This window comes from Bombina bombina, chromosome 2 (genome assembly GCF_027579735.1).
Source record: "Bombina bombina isolate aBomBom1 chromosome 2, aBomBom1.pri, whole genome shotgun sequence".
NCBI lineage: Eukaryota > Metazoa > Chordata > Amphibia > Anura > Bombinatoridae > Bombina > Bombina bombina.
Window position 1 is genome coordinate 370,016,852 of NC_069500.1, and position 22,430 is coordinate 370,039,281.

Consider the following 22,430-nt stretch of genomic DNA (forward strand, 5'->3'; position numbering starts at 1 on the left):
GTCCTTTTCCAATAACGAAAGTGGTAAACAACAATGCAGTTACCCTACAGTTGCCCTCCTCCATGTCAATCCACCCTACCTTCCATGTCTCCTTGTTAAAACCTTATTTGCCAACCAGATCTTCTGTTCCTCTGATACCCACAGCTATGACACCCTCGGATACTGACGTTTTTGAGGTTCAACGGATCATGGATTCTCGATACTCTAGAGGGGTTCTCCAATACCTTGTGCGATGGAAGAACTTCACTGAAGAAGAAGATAGTTGGGAACCTTCTACCAATTTATCGGCACCACGTCTGGTGTCTTTATTTCACCGACGATACCCAGACCGTCCTAGACCCCAAGCTGAGGATCAGCTTGCTTGAGGAGGGGGTCATTTCAGGATTTTAGCATATGGTTGTATACCTTTAAGTTTCCTATCCAATAGTTTCATCACGCCCCCTATAAAACACCTGGTCACACCTAAAGCCTTGCTTAGTATTTTGTGAACTTCCTGTAGTCACACCTTCACCTAAGCTGGAGCTAAACTTCGTTTTTCTCTCAAACCACAGTCTGCCTTACTTTGGAATTTCATAGTCTATTTGTGTGTGCAAAAGGATTTATTATTCTGCCATTCTTTTTTATAGACTGTCATCTCTCCTGCAAAGGAAACAGCAAGCGTATCTGTTACGCATAACATCAGAGGAGACAAATAACACCCAGTCCTATATCTTCTGAACAGAATTCTGTGGAATCTACTTATCAAGGTAATCTACTGCTGTTCCGCTACATTAAACAACTTAATTCTATTTAGATTCACTCTGCAGCTCTCACCTTCGGCATCTGCTGTGTGCAGACTGACGTCACACGCTGAACTCTCTAACTCCTGCGGTCTCACTGCTTAATCACCTCCCCCTCAGCAACAGAGTCTCAAGGAGCTGCTGTGTGCACCGGACTGTTAACTCCTTCAGTGTTAAGTAAGTTGCTTCTTTCTAACTATTCTGGAATCTATTTAAAGCTACAACTGAAATATAGACTGCATGTTTCATTTAAACAGAAGCAATTGATTTAAATCCACTTCAGTACGCTACTACCATTACTGACTGTTTGCTAAAAGCTTCCTAATAGAAAGTATTGCATTCCATTTGTTTCTCATCCTGCTTGATAATTACTAACCTGCTAAAGAGTCTTCAATTATACCTATCTAACACTGCTGTATCTGAAGCTTGCTTTAACTTAAGAATTCCAGTTGAATTTGCTACTGTCTGTTAAAATAACAGTTCAGAGTAAACCTAAGTAACATCTTATCTAATAAATACACTAATTCAAAGGTGGCACTTTTAATAGAGTTCACTTAAAAGATTGGTGTGACAATTCAAATATATTAGACTAAGATTTCCTCCACTCTAACTACACCATAAACCTAAGAAATATTAGGTTTATTACATATATTGACCCTCCTGGATCAATGGAAGAATAGTCTGAATAGTTTCCATCTTGAAGGATGGAACTCTGAGGAACTAGTTTAGACTCCTGAGGTCTAAAAAAGGTCGGAACGTTCCCTCTTTTTTGGGAACTACAAAGAGATTTGAATAAAACCCCTGTCCCTGTTCCTGAACGGGACCTATTACTACCATGGAAGAGAGGTCTCCTACACAACGTAAGAACACCTCTCTCTCTATCTGGTCTGCAGATAATCGAGAAAGAAGAAACCTTTCTCTGGGAGAAGAGTTTCTGAACTCCAACTGATATCCCTGAGACACAATTTCCAGTGTCCAGGAATCCTGAATATCTCTTATCCAGGCCTGGACTAAGATAGAGAGTCTGCCCCCCACAAGATCCGGTTTCGGATCGGGGGCCGACCCTTCAAGCTGACTCGATGCCTTCTTGGATTGTTTACCCTTGTTCCAAGACTGGTTGGGTCTCCAAGTGGACTTGGTTTGTGAATAATTCCCTTCCTGTTTAGCGGAAGAGGGAACTCCCTTGAAATTTCGAAAGGAACGAAAATTAGTCTGTCGCCTCCTCTGTTCGGATTCCTTATTCTGAGGGAGGGAATGACCCTTATCTCCCGTGAAGTCAGAAATAATCCCCTTCAAGTCAGGCCCGAACAGGGTCCTCCCCTTGGAAGAAATAGTCAAAAGCTTAGATTTAGCCGACGTATACGCAGATCAAGAATTCAACCATAAGGCACTGCGTGTTAAGATGGAAAATACCGAACTCTTAGCCGCCGACTTGGTAATCTGCAAGGAAAAATCAGACATTTTAGAACTGAAACAGCTAAGTTAAGAGGTTTAATTCCATTTACATCTTAAAGGAAAATCTATTGTTGTGTGCTGCCGTTCCATCCTAAGTCACAAAGGATGAATGCACACCAAGGAACAGCAGTAATGTCCTAATAAAAATGACCCTTACTGTCCCTTGAACTGTAAGAACAGAGATTATTTACTTTATTGTACAAAAGCAAATGACAGTTGCGTGCAATATTGCATCACATAGCTTCAGAAATTTGCATGTAAATTTGGGCACCTGCCAATCTTAGGATGTAGGCAAGGCGCAAGTAAAAGGGCAACCACTGAGTAGAAAAAACTTAGGTTAACAAAAGTTTATTTCAATAAGGGATGAAGCAACAAATAAACAGCTGAAATCATGTATTATAATGTACATAGAACAAACCTATCACTAACACAGGCAAAGAGAATGACTGGAGTGGGAGGGAAGGGAGGAGCTATATATACAGCTCTGCTGTGGTGCTCTTTGCCTCCTCCTGCTGACCAGGAGGCGATATCCCACAAGTAAGGATGAAATCCGTGGACTCATTGTATCTTGTAAAAGAAAGGCTATTTGAGTAGGATTCATATCATATGTACATTTTATATTGCCTTCATTGTGATTAAGGTAATCAACAATCTGTGGTATGATTTTATGTACACTTCCATATTATGATAAGGTTGACTATATAAGAGGATATTATCATGAAAATGTAATTTTTTCAGAATAAGAGATTCACTTCTGAAATTCCCATAAAGATGTTAGCATAAGAGGGGGCACTTTTTCCCGCCGTACCACATTGTTGTAGGTAGTATGTGCAATCAAAGGTTAAGAAGTCGTGTGTAAGTAAAAAATGCATAACTGTTACAACAAAAATAAACTGCCTGTATAAGTAGTGTCTTTCACCACAGATTGTAGCACGTTTAGTCCTGCTTGAATACTACAGGCCAAAGACATACAAACAGCCAGCATTGAAACAACAAACTTAGTAATACAGTTTCCTGTCTGATAGGTACAATAAAGAGGAGAAAGTAAAGTGAGAGGAAGACACAGGAAACATCTAGGCCTTTTCAGGCCTTTGCTTTAGTATAGCCATTGATGCTACCCATGAACACCGACAGACTTTGCTAACGTGGATAGTGATGAGTGAGGCCAAATGTATAAGGAGAGGAGGTAAATATACTCTAATGTAGTCACAAGAGCAGAAGGTGAAGAATATGTTAGTTTCATTATCCTGCCTCATCCTGCATATTTTGTTTAGTATATTTATTTTTATAGTTATGTATTACAAATTATTGAGATTGGATTATATTGAACGTTTTAAATAAAATACAATATGTAAGAACATTAAATACAAACTAACCGAAGCATAAATAAACTGTTTTGCGCAAGTAGTAACCTCAAGAAATTGGGGTAGGGGAAAAAATAAATGAATAAAATTAGCAGATGTATAGTGCATGGTCCAAATAAAAAAGCCCACACTAACCTCTGCATACGTTCCTGAAGTTCTCTCTGCTTGCGAATCTCTGGAAATTGCTTTTCATAGTATTCACGTACTTTGCTCTCCTTGGCACGTCTCCGCGGATTATTCTCAATGCGTTCAACCTTTTTCTCCCAAGCCTCCATCAGCTGGTCATAGCGCTGGCAGAGCTTTTGCTCCTGGAAAAAAATACAATTTTACCCCTGCGCACTCATTAACACACGCACATACAAAAACATACCACATGCTATATTATCATTAACACAAGAAAGAAAATTAAAGTACAGGACATGTATCAGACACCTGGCCACATGAAAAACATTTCCACTGTATGTTCTCAGTTATCTGAAATTCTTTAAAAAGTTATGAGACTGGAGAGAGTAAAAGAGAACTTTTGATATTAAACTGAGGCTAATGAAGGCGTTTAGCAGAATTTTAGTATAAATTATGTGAATTTTGGAATGAATCACTTCATACTTAGTCAAATAATGTATTAGTATTTCAGTGAAATAAAGAGTCATCTAATAATATTCCATTTGAAAGATGGGAATTATGTTATAAACATAATTAATTTGCCTACTACTGATCTAGAAGTAAACATATCTCCTGTAGTCCGGGTGCCCCTCTTACCCTGTAGGTGGATGACTATGAAGATACCAGAGAACGGACATTCTTAGCAACTGGCTGTATAGTGCCGTTTCATATACAAATAGTATTTTATTCATTCTGTTTGTGGCGTTTAGTATGGTTACTATTACATGAAAACAAGTCATTTTAACAACACTACATAAATTGTCACAACATTGACACATCAACATCTGACACATAGGTTTTTAATTCAATTGGATTACGGATGTTGATAACCATTTCTTCTCAAGTAGAAGGTGATATTTCACTGTTAATAGACTTATGAGAGCTATGCAAATTTCAGCCTTTAGAATAAAACAAAGTCATCACATGCACTGCATAAATACACTCTTCAGCAAAGCAATACATATGTCTGCTTATACTGTATATGGTTAACTTGTTTACATACCTTTTCTATAAGTGCACTGCACATTTTGAGACAAACACGCCAGCAAATATTTGGTAAGATAAATCAGTAGGACTAGCAGATGGTATAATGCTTAAATAATGAAATGATAAATCAGAGAACCTCACACATGTCTAAGAAATGCCCCAATGCAACCTTCTCTATGAGACTGTGGGACTCATTTTACATGTGAATAAATACAAACGTATGGTGACTGATACTGTACATAGAGTATTACTAAGATAGTTTTTAGGAAAACATCAAGAAAATTACTCTAAGATGGTCAAAGAGCAGTCAGAAGCTTGAAAAATAAAGTTTCAGTGAACAAAAAACATCATCTACATTTAGCCACCAATCAGCAAGCGCTACCAAGGTGTTAAACCAAAAATGGGCCAGCTCCTAACTTACTTTCCTGCTTTTTCAAACAAATATTCCTAGAGAACAAAGAAAAATTGATTAGAGTAAATTAGAAAGTTGCTTAAAATTGCATGTTCTATCTGAATCATGAAATAAAAAAATTGGGTTTCATATTCCTTTAACACCATATGTGCTGCAATTGTTTTTTAATAGTCAAACTCCCACGCACAGTTTATTTGGCATCTGGACTTGCTAATTTATTAGACACAGCAAACCTACATTGTTTTGTAATATCTTATTACATCTGATAAGGCCAGTTATGGACAAATAAATTGCAGTGTTAGGGCCTGTGAAATTCTGCAGTGCGCACTTCCAATTCTAAAAATTGAAAACCCCCATAATTTTCAGATTTTAGTTACAGGAAAAGTTAAAGGGGGCAAAGTAAATAATGAAGTTATATTACAAAGGTTTTTTTTTTTTAATTACACTTAAGTAAACCTTTAGTATTACAATCTCAAAATTTAATTTAAAGAGACACGATACCCAAATGTTGAAGCTCTTGAAAAGTGACGCATAATAGTTGTAAAAAGCTGACTAGAAAATATCACCTGGACATCTCAATGTAAAAAAGGAAGATATTTACCTCAAGAGACTTTAAGCAGCCAATCAGAATGCTAGTTCCAGGACTTGCAAGGTATAATATTTCTTAGCAGTAGCCTTTCTCTTTAAGTACTACACTCCACCTCCTCAATTGCTCCTCTATTTAAAGGGACAGTATACACTCATTTTCATATAACTGCATGTAATAGGCACTACTATAAAGAATAAGATGCACAGATACTGATATAAAAATCCAGTATAAAACTGTTTAAAAACTTACTTAGAAGCAGTCAGTTTGGTTCTGTTGAAAAGGTAGCTGGAAAGCCCACTGCAAGTGGCAAATAAGACACTCCCCTCCCTCCCCCTTCTTTTGCATATGAAAAGACCCTTTAAACAAACAGGAGCAAGCTGGAGAAGGTAGCTGACAGTATTCACATAAAACTTTGGGGCTTGGTTAGGAGTCTGAAAATCAGAGCAATGTTATTTAAAAATAAGCAAAACTATACATTTATTTAAAAACAAAACTTTATGGGCTAGATAAATAGATCATCTACAAAACATTTATGCAAAGAAAAAATGAGTGTATAATGTCCCTTTAACTCAGCTTTTCCACTGCCTAATTGCTTGTATTATCGCATTGGTTATGTTGGGATAAGGCTCTCCTCTCAAATAACCTCCTACAGGCTCTGGAGTTTTGCTGTAGCTGTTTTCTTCAGCACCTAATCTGAACTAGAAAGTTTGTGTCTGCTTATCACCTACGCTCCTGCATTCGTTAACGCAGTTAAAATCCTGATGTCTAATCCGTTCACTGAGTCAAGCAACACATGTGATCACTATACTACGGCAAGATAACCTGCTCTCTGCTAAGGCTGTTAGCCTTTCCTTCTGATGTTACTTTTGCCGTTCTCACAACCGCTCCAACCTCTGAACCGAAGTACCCGGAACTATCTGCAGCACAGGACAAGAAAGTAAAAGCACAGAGAACCGCATCAAGGCTCTTCTGCTTTCGTTTTTTGCCTTTGCTATCAAGTAATACCAAGGGAGCCTGAGCGTTTTCTTCATATCCTCTCACCTGCATTCCAATTCATAACGCTCTTATAAGGTACTTCTAACGTATATATTATTGACAAGGACTTTTAGTACTTCCTGGTGTGAATGCCTTATTGTTCCTTATTTCACTCAAACCTAGTTCTCAGTATCTATAAGTATTTTCCTTCACTTTGGATTATACTAATTTTTCATCCTGATAAAAGCTAATTATGTATATTAATCCAGATCTTTATGCCAATTTCAGTTCTGAAATATGCATTTAGCTACATTCTCAGTATTATTTATATCCTGATAGAACTCTAAAGGGAAATATTTCACAAGGGAGTGAGTGTGCATCTGGCATGTGCAGGCACAGTCATGCTATTTTCCTATTCACTTTAAGGAAGTTAACTATCACAGCAAAGCAAATCGTGACCTCAGCCCTGCTGATGCTAATTGGCGATTATTGTAGTTGTTTTTTGTTGTTGTTGTTTTTCACAACATGCAGCTGGACAGCACTTAAGTATAACTGTTCTTAGAGCACTTAGGTAGAATATCTTCGCTTTTTACATAGAGATGTATGTTCATGTGATATTTTCATGTAAGCTTTTAAAAGCTATGGTGCATCACTTTCAAGTGATTTAGCATATAAGTATTATGTCCCTTTGACACCTTAAGCTATTTGGGGGAGGATCAGGGAGGTTGGAGGGTTAGGGGAGATTCTACACTGCAGAAAGAAAAAAAATGGTTTTATTTTTTTTATTGGCAGTCTGGTGACCAGTGGGGGAGGGAAGAAAGCTATTTGAGAGGGGTCAGGTAGGGATCAGATGGTGGGAAGTGACAGGTAGGAGGCTAATCTCTACACTAAAGCTAAAATTAACCTTTTAAGATACCTGATTAACCCATTCACTGCCGGGAATAATAGAAGTGTGTTACGCAGCTGCAATTAGCGGCCTTCTAATTACCAAAAAGTAATGGCAAGGCCCTATACTGTATGTCTGCTATTTCTGAACAAAGGGGATCCGAGAGAAGCTTTTATAACCATTTGTGCCATGATTGCACAAATGGTATATAAATAATTTCAGTGAGAAACCCAAAGTTTGTGAAAAAGTTAACAATTTATTTTTATTTGATCGCATTTGGCGGTGAAATGGTGACATGAAATATACCAAAATGGGCCTAGATCAATACTTTAGTTTGTCTACTAAAAAAAAATATATATATAGTTTTGATAGGTAAAAAAAAAAAAAAAACAAGGCTCTATTTCTGTTTAAATGTAGTGGTGGCAAAAATGCAAAAAATGCTCTGGTCTTTTAGGGAAGTCTTAGTCAGGAATGCCCGGTCCTTAAGCGATTAAGTTGAAGGGGAACATTTTTTATGAAAGTTCTAATCCAGAAGTATTTTCATTGGTTAGATTTTTTTACAAGCACATAATATCATGTATTTGGTCAAAGAACTGGTATGCTACACATTGCCACGTAAATATTTTTTTTACTGTCAAATTGGTCTCACTTTAAACAATCATTTAATACAGTTAACCAAAAATTAGAAAAGTGAAAGAAACAGGCTGGACATAAAAAAGATATAGATTTCAGCCAAAAAATTCCCTAGAATATTATTTTCTTCAGCAATAGCAGGTTAATTTAATTTAACTGATAAAATGACAACAACACGCGAGCGCACAGGATCATTTGTGAGCAATGGTAAATGTGGGCAGCGGCTTGTTTCCCGGCAGTGGAGAAGCATAGCGTACAAGGGGAAATATGTATGGCCCTGACCACCACGGGATGATAAATCGAGCCCTATGTGATGACTTAGGAGCCGGGTGGAAGTAATAACAATTTCAGAGGAACTTATGAATAGTGTCCTTGCTAGGGTTGCCAACATGTGTCCGGAAATAACCCAGACAGTTTGGTTTTCCATTTGTGTGTCCAGGTTTAATGCAGAGAAACGAAGATATGGGCAACAGCAGCCAAACAATTAGGCACAGGAGCAAGGAGTCAGCCACCCCTCCCTGTCAGCCAATCTTGAAGAAAGGAACTCCAGACTTGGCAGATTGCCTGAAAAAAACTTTTATTATACCATGGTCCACACAAAAAAAACAATGTTTCAAACCTATCCTAGGTCCTTAGTCATGTCTACATAAGTATACAAAGAGGCTAACTTTATACCTGTATCATTTTTTATATATTTTACAATAAGAGTGACAGTGCTAATAATAATTAACAATTCTTAATAAAAAATATACATATATCCTAATATATACAATTTAAAAAATGGGAAGCAGCACTGCAGATTATAACTCCACAGGAATATATACAGAAGTAGAATGGAACACAGAACATTACTACAGATATGGCAAGATAAAAGAACCATGTGGTGTGATATACAAAGATCTTATAAATGTATTCTACACAGGATCTAAACAATTATCAGGAGGGATGTTAACAATACACATACAGGGGAATATTCATCTAAAAAGTGATCAATGAAAGTCCTTATTAAGACCTCTTGGTTTTAAGGTTTGTATCTTATTAATCTCCCTGGCCTTAAGGAGGTGCTCCCTATCACCACCCCTCCTAGGGGTGTCTATTCTTTTGATAATTTGAAAGTGTAACTGGCTGATGTTATGACCTGCTTCTAGGAAGTGTGAGGAGACAGGGGCATTTTTATTATTACACCTTATGTTAGATTTGTGTTTCGTGATGCGCTCCCTGGCTTCTCTACAGGAATCGCTGATATAAATAAGGCCACACGGACATTTAATAAGGTATATTATATACTTTGAACTACATGTTAGAAATTGTTTTATTTTATGTTTTGTACCTTAGTTTATGTTTTGTACCTTCTTCAGGTTTAATGCAGAGTCAGACCCGGGCATGCAAAGGTCCGGTTTGGTGGGAAACAGCCACAGCCAAAAAAGGTGACATTGTGCATTTGCAACGTACTGCACATACATTCAGTTGTTTCTCTCTTGCGTGTCTTTGTGTGGGAGAGTGTGCGAGTATAGAAGTGTGTCTGTGTCTTAGCATGCAAGGGTGTGTGTGAGTATAGAATTGTGTCTGTGTCTTAGCATGCGAGGGTGTGTGTTAAAGAGTAAGTATATTTGTGTGTGTGTGTGTGAGTCAGAGAGTGTGTGTGAGTGCTTGTGTTGGTGGGTGGGTTTGAGTGAGAGAGTGCTTGTGTTGGTGGGTGGGTTTGAGTGAGAGAGTGTGTGTGAGTGCGTGTGTTGGTGTGTGAGTTAGTGTGTGTATGAGTGCCTGTGTTGGTGTGTGAGTAAGTGTGTGTGAGTGTTAGCGGGTTATTGTGTGTGTGTGTGTGTGAGATAAAGTGTGTGCATTAGTGGGTTAGAGTGAGTGTAAGTGTGTTAGTGTGTGAGAGAGAGTAAGTGTGTGTGAGAGAGAGAGAGAGAGAGTGTGTGTGTGTGTTATAGTGAGTGTAAATGTGTTATTGTGTGTGTGAGAGATAAAGAGTGTGTGTGTGTTAGTGGGTTAGAGTGAGTGTAAGTGTGTGTGTGTGTGTGATAAAGAGTGTGTTAGTGGGTTAGAGTGAGTGTAAGTGTGCTAGTGTATTTGAGTGAGTGAGTGTGTGTGTGTGTATGTGTGAGAGAGAGAATGTGTGTGTGTGTGTGTGTGTGAGTGAGTGAGTGAGTGAGTGAGTGAGTGAGTGAGTGAGAGAGAGAGAGAGAGAGAGAGAGAGAGAGAGAGAGAGAGAGAGATAAAGAGTGTGAATATCTATGTGTGTGTGTACTTTGCAAAAAAAAAAAAAAAATGTTTTGTGCTGTGCACAGCACAAGAGTGCTCGGGTTTGGCTTGAACTAAAGGTGGCAACCCAAGTCCTTGCAGGGGTTGTATTGTTTACTATATTTAAAAAAACAGAATTCTCACATATTTAACCCTTTTATATTCAGAAATGGGCTGCTGTGAAGTATTACACTTGCAACTCTCTTTAGCAGCTAATAGGTAGCTCTGTTTATGTCATGTGCAAAAGAGTAGTAAAAATGTATTGACTTAAAAACTAAACTTATGCTTACCTGATAAATTTCTTTCTTTCCGGACATGGAGAGTCCACAATGTAATTCCAGTTACCAGTGGGATATTCACTCCTGGCCAGCAGGAGGAGGCAAAGAGCACTACAGCAGAGCTGTTAAAGGGACACTGAACCCAATTTTTTTCTTTCATGATTCGGATAGAGCATGCAATTTTAAGTAACTTTCTAATTTACTCCTATTATCACATGTTCTTCATTCTCTTGCTATCTTTATTTGAAAATCATGAATCTAAATCTTAGCAGCCAGCCTATTTTAGGTTCAGCACCATGGACAGCACTTGCTTATTGGAGGCTAACATTTACCCACCAATAAGCAAGCATAATCAAGGTCCTCAACCAAAAATGGGCCGGTTCCTATGCATCACATTCCTGCTTTTTAAATAAAGATAGCAAGAGAACGAAGAAAAATTGATAATAGGAGTAAATTAGAAAGTTGCTAAAAATAGCATGCTCTATCTGAATCATTAAAAAAAATGTTTGCGTTTAGTGTCCCTTTAAGTGTCACTTCCCTTTCCCATAACCCCCAGTCATTCAGCCGAAGGTTTAGTAAAAAATTACTGTCTAATCAAAAGGGTGGGGTCGTGGACTCTCCATGTCCGGAAAGAAAGAAACTTATTAGGTAAGCATACATTTTGTTTTCTTTCCTAAGACATGGAGAGTCCACAAAATCATTCCAATTACTAGTGGAAACCAATACCCATGCTAGAGGACATGAAATAAGAGGGAGGGAGAAGACAGGCAGAACTAAACAGAAGGCACCACCACTTGAAGAACCTTTTTTCCAAAAGAAGCCTCAGCCGAGGCAAAAGTATCAAATTTGTAGAATTTGGAAAAAGTATGCAGAGAGGACCAAGTTGCAGCCTTGCAAATCTGTTCCACAGAAGCTAAGAGGAAACAGCCCTAGTGGAATGAGCTGTACGTCTCTCAGGAGGCTGCTGTCTAGCAGTCTCATAAGCAAAACGAATCATACTTCTCAACCAGAGGGAAAGAGAAGTTAAAGTAGCCTTCTGACCCTTACGCTTTCCAGAGAAACAAACAAAAAGGGCAGAAGACTGGCAAAAATCCTTAGTAGCCTGTAGGTAGAATTTTAGAGCGCGCACAACATCCAAGTTGTGCAACAGGCGTTGCTTATTAGAGGAAGGATTAGGACAGAGAGAAGGAACAACAATTTCCTGATTAATGTTTCTATCCAAAACCACCTTAGGGAGAAACCCCAATTTAGTACAAAGTACCACCTTATCCGAATGTAAAATAAGGTAAGGCAAATCACACTGCAAAGCCGAGAGTTCAGAAACTCTCCGAGCAGAAGAAATAGTAATAAGAAACAAAACCTTCCAAGATAACAGCTTAATATCTATGGAATACATTGGCTCAAACGGAGCCTGCTGCAAAACTCTAATAACTAGATTAAGGCTCCAAGGAGGAGCAACAGATTTAAATACAGGCCTGATTCTAACCAGGGCCTGACAAAAGGATTGAACATTTGGCACATCCGTTAGATGCTTATGTAAAAAAATAGATAATGCAGAAATCTGACCTTTCAGAGAACTGACTGACAACCCTTTCTCCAGACCATCCTGGAGAAAAGACAAAAATTCTAGGAATCCTAACCCTACTCCAAGAGTTGCCCTTTGTTTCACACCAATAAATGTATTTACACCATACCTTATTGTAAATCTTACGAGTAACTGGCTCCCTAGCCTGAACCATAGGTATCAATGAACTAAGCGTTCAGTCTCAATACAGTCAGCTTCAGAGAAACGAGATTTGGGTGGAAGAGATTACATTTTCACTAGGTCTGCCAACCAGATCCTGCGAGGCCATGCAGGAGCTATTAGAATTACAGATGCTCTCTCCTGTTTGATACAAGCAATGACTCATGGAAGGGGAGCAAATGGAGAAAATAGGTATGCTAGACCAAAGTCCCAAGGAACCGCCCGAGCATCTATCAGGGCGGCCTGAGGATCTCTTGACCTTGAACCATACCTTGGAAGCCTGGCGTTCTGACGAGACGCCATCAGATCCAACTCTGGCACCCCCCACTTGAGGGTTATGGAGAGCCCATTCCGGGGGTGAAAGGTCTGTCTGCTCAGGAAATCCGCCTCCCAGTTGTCCATTCCTAGAATGTGGATGGCAGATAAAAGACAATTGTGAGCTTCTGCCCACTGCAGAATGTGAGTCACCTCCTTCATGGCCAAGGAACTCTGAGTTCCTCCCTGGTGGCTTATGTAAGCCACTGAAAGCATTGAAGATCGCTCTCAACTCCAAGATGTTTATTGAAGATAAGACTCCTCCCGAGTCCATAGGCCCTGAACCTTTAACGAGTCCCAGACTGCTCCCCAGCCTAGCAGGCTGGCGTCCATGGTCACAATCACCCAGGAGGGTCTCCGGAAGCATGTGCCCTGAGACAGATAATCCTGAGAAATCCCCCACGAGAGTCTCTTGTCAACTGGTCTAAATCTATCCTCTGAGATAGATCTGAATGGTCTCCATTCCATTGTCTGAGCATGCATAATTGCAGAGCTCTCAAATGGAATCGAACAAAAGTAACAATGTCCGTGGAAGCGACCATCAGACCAATTACCTCCATACATTGAGCCACTGATGGCCAAACAGTAGACTGTAGAGAGAGGCATGTAGTGAGAAGCTTGGATCTTCTGACCTCCATCAGAAAAAAATTCATAGCTAGGGAATCGATGATGGTCCCTAAGAAAACCACCCTTGTAGCTGGAACAAGGGAACTCTTCTCCAAATTTACTTTCAAGCCGTGGGAATGTAGAAAAGACAACAAGATCTCTGTATGAGAGTTTGCTTGTTGAAAAGATGGCGCCTGAACCTATATGTCGGCCAGGTAAGGTGCCATCACAATTACCTGAGACCTGACAACTGCCAAGAGAGCCCCCATAACCTTTGAGAAGATTCTGGCAGCTGTGGCAAGGCCAAACGGAAGAGCAACAAACTGAAAATGCTTGTCTAGAAAAGCAAATCTCAGAAACTGAAGACGATCCCTGTGTATGGGAACATGATGATACACATCCTTCAGATCTATGGTCGTCATGAAATGATCTTCTTGGACCAGAGGAAGAATGGAATGAATGGTTTCCATTTTGAAGGACGGAACCCTGAGAAACTTGCTGAGACACTTTTGGGTCCAAGAATGGGTTGAAAAGTTCCCTCTTTTTTGGAACCACAAACAGATTTGAATAAAATCCTAGACCCTGTTCTCTTAATGGAACTGGAACAATCACTCCCAAGTAGTTAAGGTCCTGAACGCACCTTAAGAATGCCTCTCTTTTTACCTGATCCACAGATAACCTTGAGAGGAGAAATATGCCACTGGGATGACAAGATTTGAATTCTATTTTGTACCCCTGAGATACTATGTACACAGCTCAAGGATCTGGGACATTCCGTATCCAGGCTAGGCAAAACAAGGAAAGTTTGCCCCCCACTTGATCCGAATCTGGACCGGGGGCAGACCCTTCATGTTGATTTAGTCTCAGCAGAGGGCTTATTTGAATTTGATTGCTTTTCCTTGTTCCAAGACTAATTGGGTTTCCAGGAAGACGTGGACTGCTCCTGCTTGGAGAAGGAGAGGAAGACTTTTGACCCTTGAAGTTACAAAAGGAATGAAAATTACTCTGATGTCATTTAGGTCTAATTCTTCTTATCTTAAGGGAGAAAGGACCCCTTTCCACCTGTAATTCCAGAAATTATCTACACCAGACCAGGACTAAACAGGGTCTTACCATTGTAAGGTAGCAAAAGGAGTTTGGACTTGGAGGTAACATCAGCTGACAATGATTTTAGCCACAGGTCCTGCGGGCTAGGACCTTAATCCTCTAAAATCAGTTTGGACAGGGCATCGCACCAATAAGATGCTGCACTAGCTACAGTGGCAATACAAACTGCAGGTTGCCATTGTAGATTCTGATGAACATACATTTTCTTTAAATAGGCCTCCAGTTTCTTCTCCATAGGATCCTTAAAAGAACAGCTTTCCTCTATAGGAATCATGGTTCTCTTAGCTAGAGTAGAAATAGCCCCTTCTACTTTACGAACTGTGCACCATGAGTCACAAATGGAGTCAGCATCAGGAAACATCTTTTTAAAAACGGGAGACGGGGAGAAAGGAATCCCAAGTTTATCCCATTCCTGTGCAATAATCTCAGACACACGGTCTGGAACAGGAAATACTTCCACAGCAGAAGGAACATCATAGCATTTGTTAAGTTTACTAGATTTCTTATTGTTGACAGCAACAGAAGTGTCAGAGTCGTCCAAAGTAGCCAAAACCTCCGTTAACAGTACACAGAGGTGTTCAAGCTTAAATCTGAAGTTTACTTCTTCAGGATCAGACAAAGGAATTATACTGTCAGAATCTGATATTTCACCCTCAGAGGCTACCAAAATATCCACCTCATCATACTTATGAGGGGGGGGGGGGGGGGTCAACCTTCACGGCAGCAGGAGGGACAGACACCTTAACTTCTGACAAATGTTTAGATTTCCTCTTGCGTTTTCCCAACATAGGAAAGACAGATAATGCCACAGATACCCCCAAGGATATCTGTGCAGCAAAATCTGATGGCAAATAAACTCCTCCAGGAGGCTGAGAGGAACTGCAGGGCACTGTATGTGACGCCATTGAGGCTTGGGACGTTTGAGGAGAAAGCTGTGGCATAGCCTGAACAGCATCATCCTGAGAGACATTGGGCTCAGAGGGCAACAATCTATCTTTACATTCAAGAGTTCTAGCTAAGCATGCAGCACAGAATTGCATGGGCAAAACAATTTGTGTCTCTAGGTATAACAAGCATGTATCAAAAAGACAAAGAGTCTTGATCCATGTCCATAATACCAACTAAAAATTCTACTACAACTTTAAGAATACTTGTTACCTCAGAGCATTAACGTTATAGAAAAATTTGTTAAACAAAAACTAAATCAGGCCCTCTACACCTTAGACTGAGTGAGGAGTCTTACCTGACCTCCGTTATATATGATAAATAGAAGACGACAGTGGATGCCCCTGCCGATCGAGAAAACCCTGGATATGTGGGCAATATTGAAGACGCCACTCTGCTTAGAAAACTGAAAGTGGAAGAGTGGGTCACATGACCATCCAATGAGAAACTGTGCAGCCAACATAAAAAGCATGCATTTCTGAAAACAGACAGTTTAACCAATCAAATAAAACATAAGCCTCCAAAAAAACACAATAAGGGAAATGCTTTATATACTGAAATAAAAGATTAACCCCTTAGTCTCCATTAGCCACATTTTTAAAGTGCCTGCACCCTGCCTATTAATATCCTTTACAAAGGATATAATGTGTCCCAAATAATAGATGCAGCAAAATCTTTTTTAAGTGCAAGTCTCTACCTAGAAGACAAAAGCACTTACCTGCAATCCAGCTGTCAAGCAGGATGACAGCTTACAAGGTGTGAAAAGACACATACTCCTCACATAGACCTGTAGAAAAAGAAAGAACAGAGTAACCAACTCTGGCTTTCTATAACTAGGGCAGCAAAGTGTTAGGAAACCAAGTAAGGACCACCTCAACACTTCATAACTGCCTAAAAGCCACCACTACTCTTACTCAAGAGATTAACAAGGATACAGCTAAACCCAAATCCTTGCTTGCAGGGAAACGTACCAAGAAAAGGAAATATATCTTCAGACACCGAACTTTACCTCCTCCATTGACAGAGGCAAAAGAAAATGACTGGGGGTTATGGGTAAGGGAAGTGAAACTTAACAGCTTTGCTGTGGTGCTCTTTGCCTCCTCCTGCTGGCCAGGAGTGAATATCCCACTAGTAATTGGAATGACGTTGTGGACTCTCTATGTCTTAGGAAAGAAATAGGGCAAGCAAAAACCCCCATTAATTTGTGTTATACTGTGGTGGAGATGATTCATTAAATTTGAGGAGCTCCTCGTTTTAGTAAATCACCTACAATAATGTAGGTATTGGAGATATTTAGCTCAATAAAGAGTTACATAATTGAGTGGCCTATTTAGTGTAAAGTAGAACTACAAAAAAGTGAAATGTTGAGTCTCAAATGTTTTGGTTTGGCTTCAAGTTTATGGACATATTTTATAGTTTACATTTAAACAAAAAATAGTGGTCAAGGTTAAAGCAAACTCCAACAACCAAAAAAATGTGACTTCATTTCAGGGATGTAATGCTTTAAGGGGACATTCAAATGCAAAAATAAAATGCTCTACATCAGGATTCTTAAAAAACCACGGGTCAGGACCCATTACTGGGTTGCAACACCATGTTTAATGGGTTGTCGTGTGTATTGTAAGAGAGTGTGTGTGTTGTATGAGAGTGTGTGTTGTGTGTGGTGTGCATGTTGTATAAGAGTGTGTGTGGTGTGTGTTGTATGAGAATGTGTGTGGTGTGTGTGTTGTATGAGAATGTGTGTGGTGTGTGTGTTGTATGAGAGTGTGTGTGGTGTGTGTGCTGTATGAGTGTGTGTGGTGTGTGTGTGTTGTATGAGAGTGTGTGTATGTTGTATGAGAGTGTGTGTGGTGTGTGTGTGTTGTATGAGAGGGTGTGTGTGTTGTATGAGAGTGTGTGTGGTGTGTGTTGTATGAGAATGTGTGTGGTGTGTGTGTGTTGTATGAGAGTGTGTGTGGTGTGTGTGCTGTATGAGAGTGTGTGTGGTGTGTGTCTGCTGTATGAGTGTGTGTGGTGTGTGTATTGTATGAGAGTGTGTGTGTGTTGTATGAGAGTGTGTGTGGTGTGTGTTGTAAGAATGTGTGTGGTGTGTGTGTTGTATGAGAGTGTGTGTGATGTGTGTGTGTGCTGTATGAGTGTGTGTGGTGTGTGTGTGTTGTATGAGAGTGTGTGTATGTTGTATGAGAGTGTGTGTGGTGTGTGTGTGTTGTATGAGAGGGTGTGTGTGTTGTATGTTGTATGAGAATGTGTGTGGTGTGTGTGAGTTGTATGAGAGTGTGTGTGGTGTGTGTGCTGTATGAGAGTGTGTGTGGTGTGTGTCTGCTGTATGAGTGTGTGTGGTGTGTGTATTGTATGAGAGTGTGTGAGTGTTGTATGAGAGTGTGTGTGGTGTGTGTTGTATGAGAGGGTGTGTGTGTTGTATGAGAATGTGTGTGGTGTGTGTTGTATGAGAGTGTGTGGTGTGTGTTGTATGAGAGGGTGTGTGTGTTGTATGAGAGTGTGTGTAGTGTGTGTTATATGAGAATGTGTGTGGTGTGTGTTAGTTGTATGAGAGTGTGTGTGGTGTGTGTGTGTTGTATGAGAGTTTGTGTAGGGTCACAAAGGTATGTGTTATCATGGCACTGGGCCTTAGAAAAACAAGTTTCAAGAACCCTGCTTTACATCATTAGATAATTTATTTTAAAACAATTGCCCTTTGTTCACCATATGTTAAGCACTGCAAAGGGAAATAGACCACATCTTATACAAATCTTGCTTTTATTATTTCTCAGGGATGTATGTGTGATTTCCAAAAGCTATCCTTGCAAAAAAAAGGCACATCAAAAATGTTCTGATATTTACACCTCAGCTCAGTGAGCCCAGGTACCGCTGCAGTCATTTTGTACTTTATACAGGGTTGTATGAATTGTATCGGCCGACGTCCGGGACATTAAGTTCTGGAAGCCAGACAGGCAGTACTTTTGTTAAACAGCCAGACAGGCAAGCAGGCAACTGATAGCACATATGCGCTAAACTCAAGCCCTCTTAAACAAACTCAGTTCTCAAAGTTGCAACCAAGTTGCTCTCCATTCTCTCCTTATTTGGTCGGGCTGTTTCTGGCAGTGACAGGAGTGCTTGAGGTATACGGAGCTTGGCAGAGGGGTGTGGGGAAGCAGTGTGAGGCTGGCTGCTGCCTCCGGAACCACGGTCTGTTTAAAGAGTCATTAAACCCTAAGACTGAAATATAAAATGTTTAATTGTATCTAGTAAAAGCAACTTGACATATCCCTTCAGCATTTCCCCACTTTTTCCTGTAATTTAATTCAGAAAATTATGGAAATTCCAATTCCCATTAAAAATGAAAGTGTAGACTCCAAACTTAACACTGCTATATCCCATGCAGCCATTAGTTGTACACTCTAGTGACCCATTTATATCTGTCCCTAATTAGTCTCAGCAGAGAAGGAAATTAAGGCAGCTCCCATTGCTTTATGGACCAAAAACATGATGATAGTAAAACACAAAGCTGCATATTTGTCTAAGGTAAATCTTTGCTTCAAATACATCATTCTACTAAGCATTTATTTTGTGTTTAATGTCCATTTAATTTTGTTACTGCCCCTTCTGAGATCAACAAAAGAAGTAACAAGAAAGAGAACGAATCCCATGACAACACACCTTTAGAAAGCTTTATGCAGTGCTGGGATTGCTGATTTGGTAAGAATGAGTTGTAATATGTCCTTGGTTGGCATTACAGCTGCTAGTACAGTACTCACCTACTACACCTTGCAGCATTGTATCAGGGCCATAAAGCATTGGGGAAATGAGCTGCATTTTCACGCCCATACACAAAGACTATTAACAAAATAGTATAATGGTAATAGCAGAAGCTGGATGTCTGTTAGGCAGGTTAGTAGGAAGGTTATATGGTAAAAACTCCAGCACTACTTGCTAAGTGGGATTGCTCCTTTAATCTGGGTTTATATTCCAAACTTAAATGCAGCTGGCAGGAGCAAACTTTATTCTCCCAGAAGGCTGCAATGATCAGTCAGGAAAGAAAGTGGTTACGCTTCTGTACTTTTAATTAATTCTACCTTGTATTCTGCAGGATCAGCGTCTGCTCTTTCGTGCCTTGAAACATTAAGCCGTCCTTTGGCACCAAAACACTGCGCCGTCGGCACCTCAACCTGATGCTAATTAGCTTTTTTTCTTTTAACCATATTCTGCCCAATCAGACTTTTTAGACTAAGGTTTAAATACTGTTTTTAACACTATAGGACCAAGAAAGACAAAGGCACCTCTATTGGATATAATTGCATTTATACTAAACATTTTTAGATCTGTTCATATACATTATATTTTAGCAGCGTATTCTTTTTTTCAGCCTCTTGCATTTTGCCCTTTCTTTCAAAACAAATAAAATATATTAATTTATATAAAAATGTAAATATTATACATATAATATATTTAGCACTACTTCTTATTAAGGCACATGCACACTATATGTTAGCTATGTTAAAAAGCTAAAAAGGGGCTAAAGTACAGCGTTGTTCTCCAGTACGTCCCATTGTGTCATCATGGATTTGCAGATAAATGGTCCAATTGTTGGTGTCTAATGCAAGAGCAGATGCGTCAATTTGAGCATAATTTAGACTTTAGAGGGACTGTTTATGACTATGTCAGCATTAGAATAAATGAGTAATAAAAACAGTAGGGTGAACATACAAGTGTATAAATAGCATAAATACAGAGTGAAAAATAAACCAGTATTTGGGATTCTTTGCTATGAGTGATTACTGACAATAAGCTTAAAGGAACACTAAAGTCAAAATTAAACTTTCTTGTTTCAGATACAATTGAAAAATAACTTTCCAATTTACTTCCATTGTCAAAATGTGCAGTCTTAATATGCACACTTTCTGAGGTACCTACTGAGCATGTGCAAGAATTCCAAGGCTATACGTATATGCATTTTGCGATTGGCTGATGGTTAGCACATAATTCAGGGAGAGGAAAATGAAACTAACCTTTAAATTTGTGAGAGAAAAATCTTCTACTCATTTCAATTGAAATTCAAACTAAGTGCCTTTGCATTGTCTTTTTTATTATGTATTTGTTGATTATGCAATTCTACTGTATTTAAAGGTATACTAAACCCAATTTTTTTCTTTAATGATTCAGATAGAGCATGCAATTTTAAGCGACATTCTAATTCACTCCTATTATCAATTTTTCTTCGTTCTCTTGCTATCTTTATTTAAAAAGCAGGAATATAAGCTTAGGAGCCAGTCCATTTTTTTATTCAGAACCTGGGTTATGCTTGCTTATTGGTTTGCTAAATGTAGCTACCAATAAGTAAGCGCTATCCAGGGTGCTGAACCTAAAATGTGCTGGCTTCTAAGCTTTACATTCCTGCTTTTTAAATAAATATAGCAAGAAAACAAAGAAAAAATGATAATAGGAGTAAATTAGAAAGTTGCTTAAAATCGCATGCTCTATCTGAATCATAAAAGAAAACAATTGGGTTTAGTATCCCTTTAATGACCTTTAACAATTGATACCAAAAAAAAAAAATAGAGAAGAGCCAAAAGGGGAGATGGAGAGCTATTGAGTTTGGTTTTGGCTACTTGCCCCAAATATTTTCCAGAGCTTATCAACACCCCTGCTTATACATTTTAAAAAGACTTCCCTATCTAAATAATCATTATGAATATGCTTTTCATCTGTTCAATGACTCAAACTATTCAATTATGTGACAGCAAAACAAATAGCTTACCCACTGCTTGCGTGCATGATTCCTTCTCTTAAAGTACAGTATCAGTTTCTTCCGCATCGTCTGGTTTCTAAAATATAGGCGAGGTGAAGCATATTAGAATGGGTGAATAGTCCCTTGGATAACCAGACAATAACATAGATGAGCACATGATATAGTAATGAATGTAATTTATACCCTGATTAAATGAAAGAGAGTCATAAACTAATGTCATGGATTTAAAGCTGGATATTGCAATATACAAAGTTAACTTACATTTTAATGTTCTCATGGTACTGCTTGGTATCTGAAGGTTGGTTGTACAAAGGCTGAAATGACAATACAATGTAATTATAGACATTATATAAAATACAAAAAGATAGACAAATATCTTGCATTATGTTTAATATGGGAAGAATACAAGGTAACATAGAATTAACGGACTAAGACTCATCTCCATTTGTAACCAAGCAATGCGACCTATATTCTTGGGAGCTCAACAGGATCACAGATTCTAATATCGTCTAGTTATATATCCTCACACACTATTTGGGAATTCTGAATTATTTTCTTTTTTTATATGTTTGTCTTAAATGCAAGGTTAATTGTTTGTCAATATTGTTCTATGTCTACAATGCATTTATGCTTTCACATATCTGTTAAACTACTTTGTCACATGATGTTATGTAATATCAAATAAAAACTTAAAAAATAAAAATAAATTATAGACTAGAAATGTCCATGACTTCAGATTTTTCCAGGCACAAAACACAAAAATGATTCTCTGAAATCTTCTAACTTCTATGGTTCTATAATATCAGAAAATGTATGATATTTTAGAGGGTACTTACCAGTTCAACTTGAGGTCCAAGCCCTTCTAGTATCCGGTGAGCTGCCTCTGCTTTTTTCTGAAAAGTCAAAAGAAGGTTAAATGATGTATATGATAGAAGTGTATTGTGCAGATTAATAATTTGTCACATGAAAGAGAAATGATCATCAGTTTAAGAGTATTCTGTAAATCAAGTTACTTTCAAGAAGAGCATATTTAGAAATACAGAAATATTTCTAAATATTTCTTATAATAGTATTTCCTTAAAACATGAGAACTTAATAAGTATTTTAGAAACCATTCACGAGAAAGCCTAATAATTTAACAGAGTTTAAAAATACTTCCCTAAAGTATACAGTACCACTAAAGTGCCAGAAATTAGATTA

General features: G+C 38.7%; 1 protein-coding gene across 12 annotated transcripts in view; it reads right to left on the reverse strand.

Moving 5' to 3' along the window:
• NCOR2 (nuclear receptor corepressor 2) overlaps positions 1-22,430 on the reverse strand; it is a 1,025,928-nt gene that overhangs the window by 533,923 nt on the left and 469,575 nt on the right. For all 12 annotated transcript variants that reach the window (XM_053701833.1, XM_053701839.1, XM_053701838.1 and 9 more), the window contains exons 7-10: positions 22,067-22,123; positions 21,492-21,544; positions 21,240-21,306; positions 3,734-3,906 (exon numbers count right to left, since the gene is read on the reverse strand). In XM_053701833.1, coding sequence (XP_053557808.1) covers positions 3,734-3,906; positions 21,240-21,306; positions 21,492-21,544; positions 22,067-22,123 — 350 coding nt within the window. The remainder of the gene's footprint in view (positions 1-3,733; positions 3,907-21,239; positions 21,307-21,491; positions 21,545-22,066; positions 22,124-22,430) is intronic.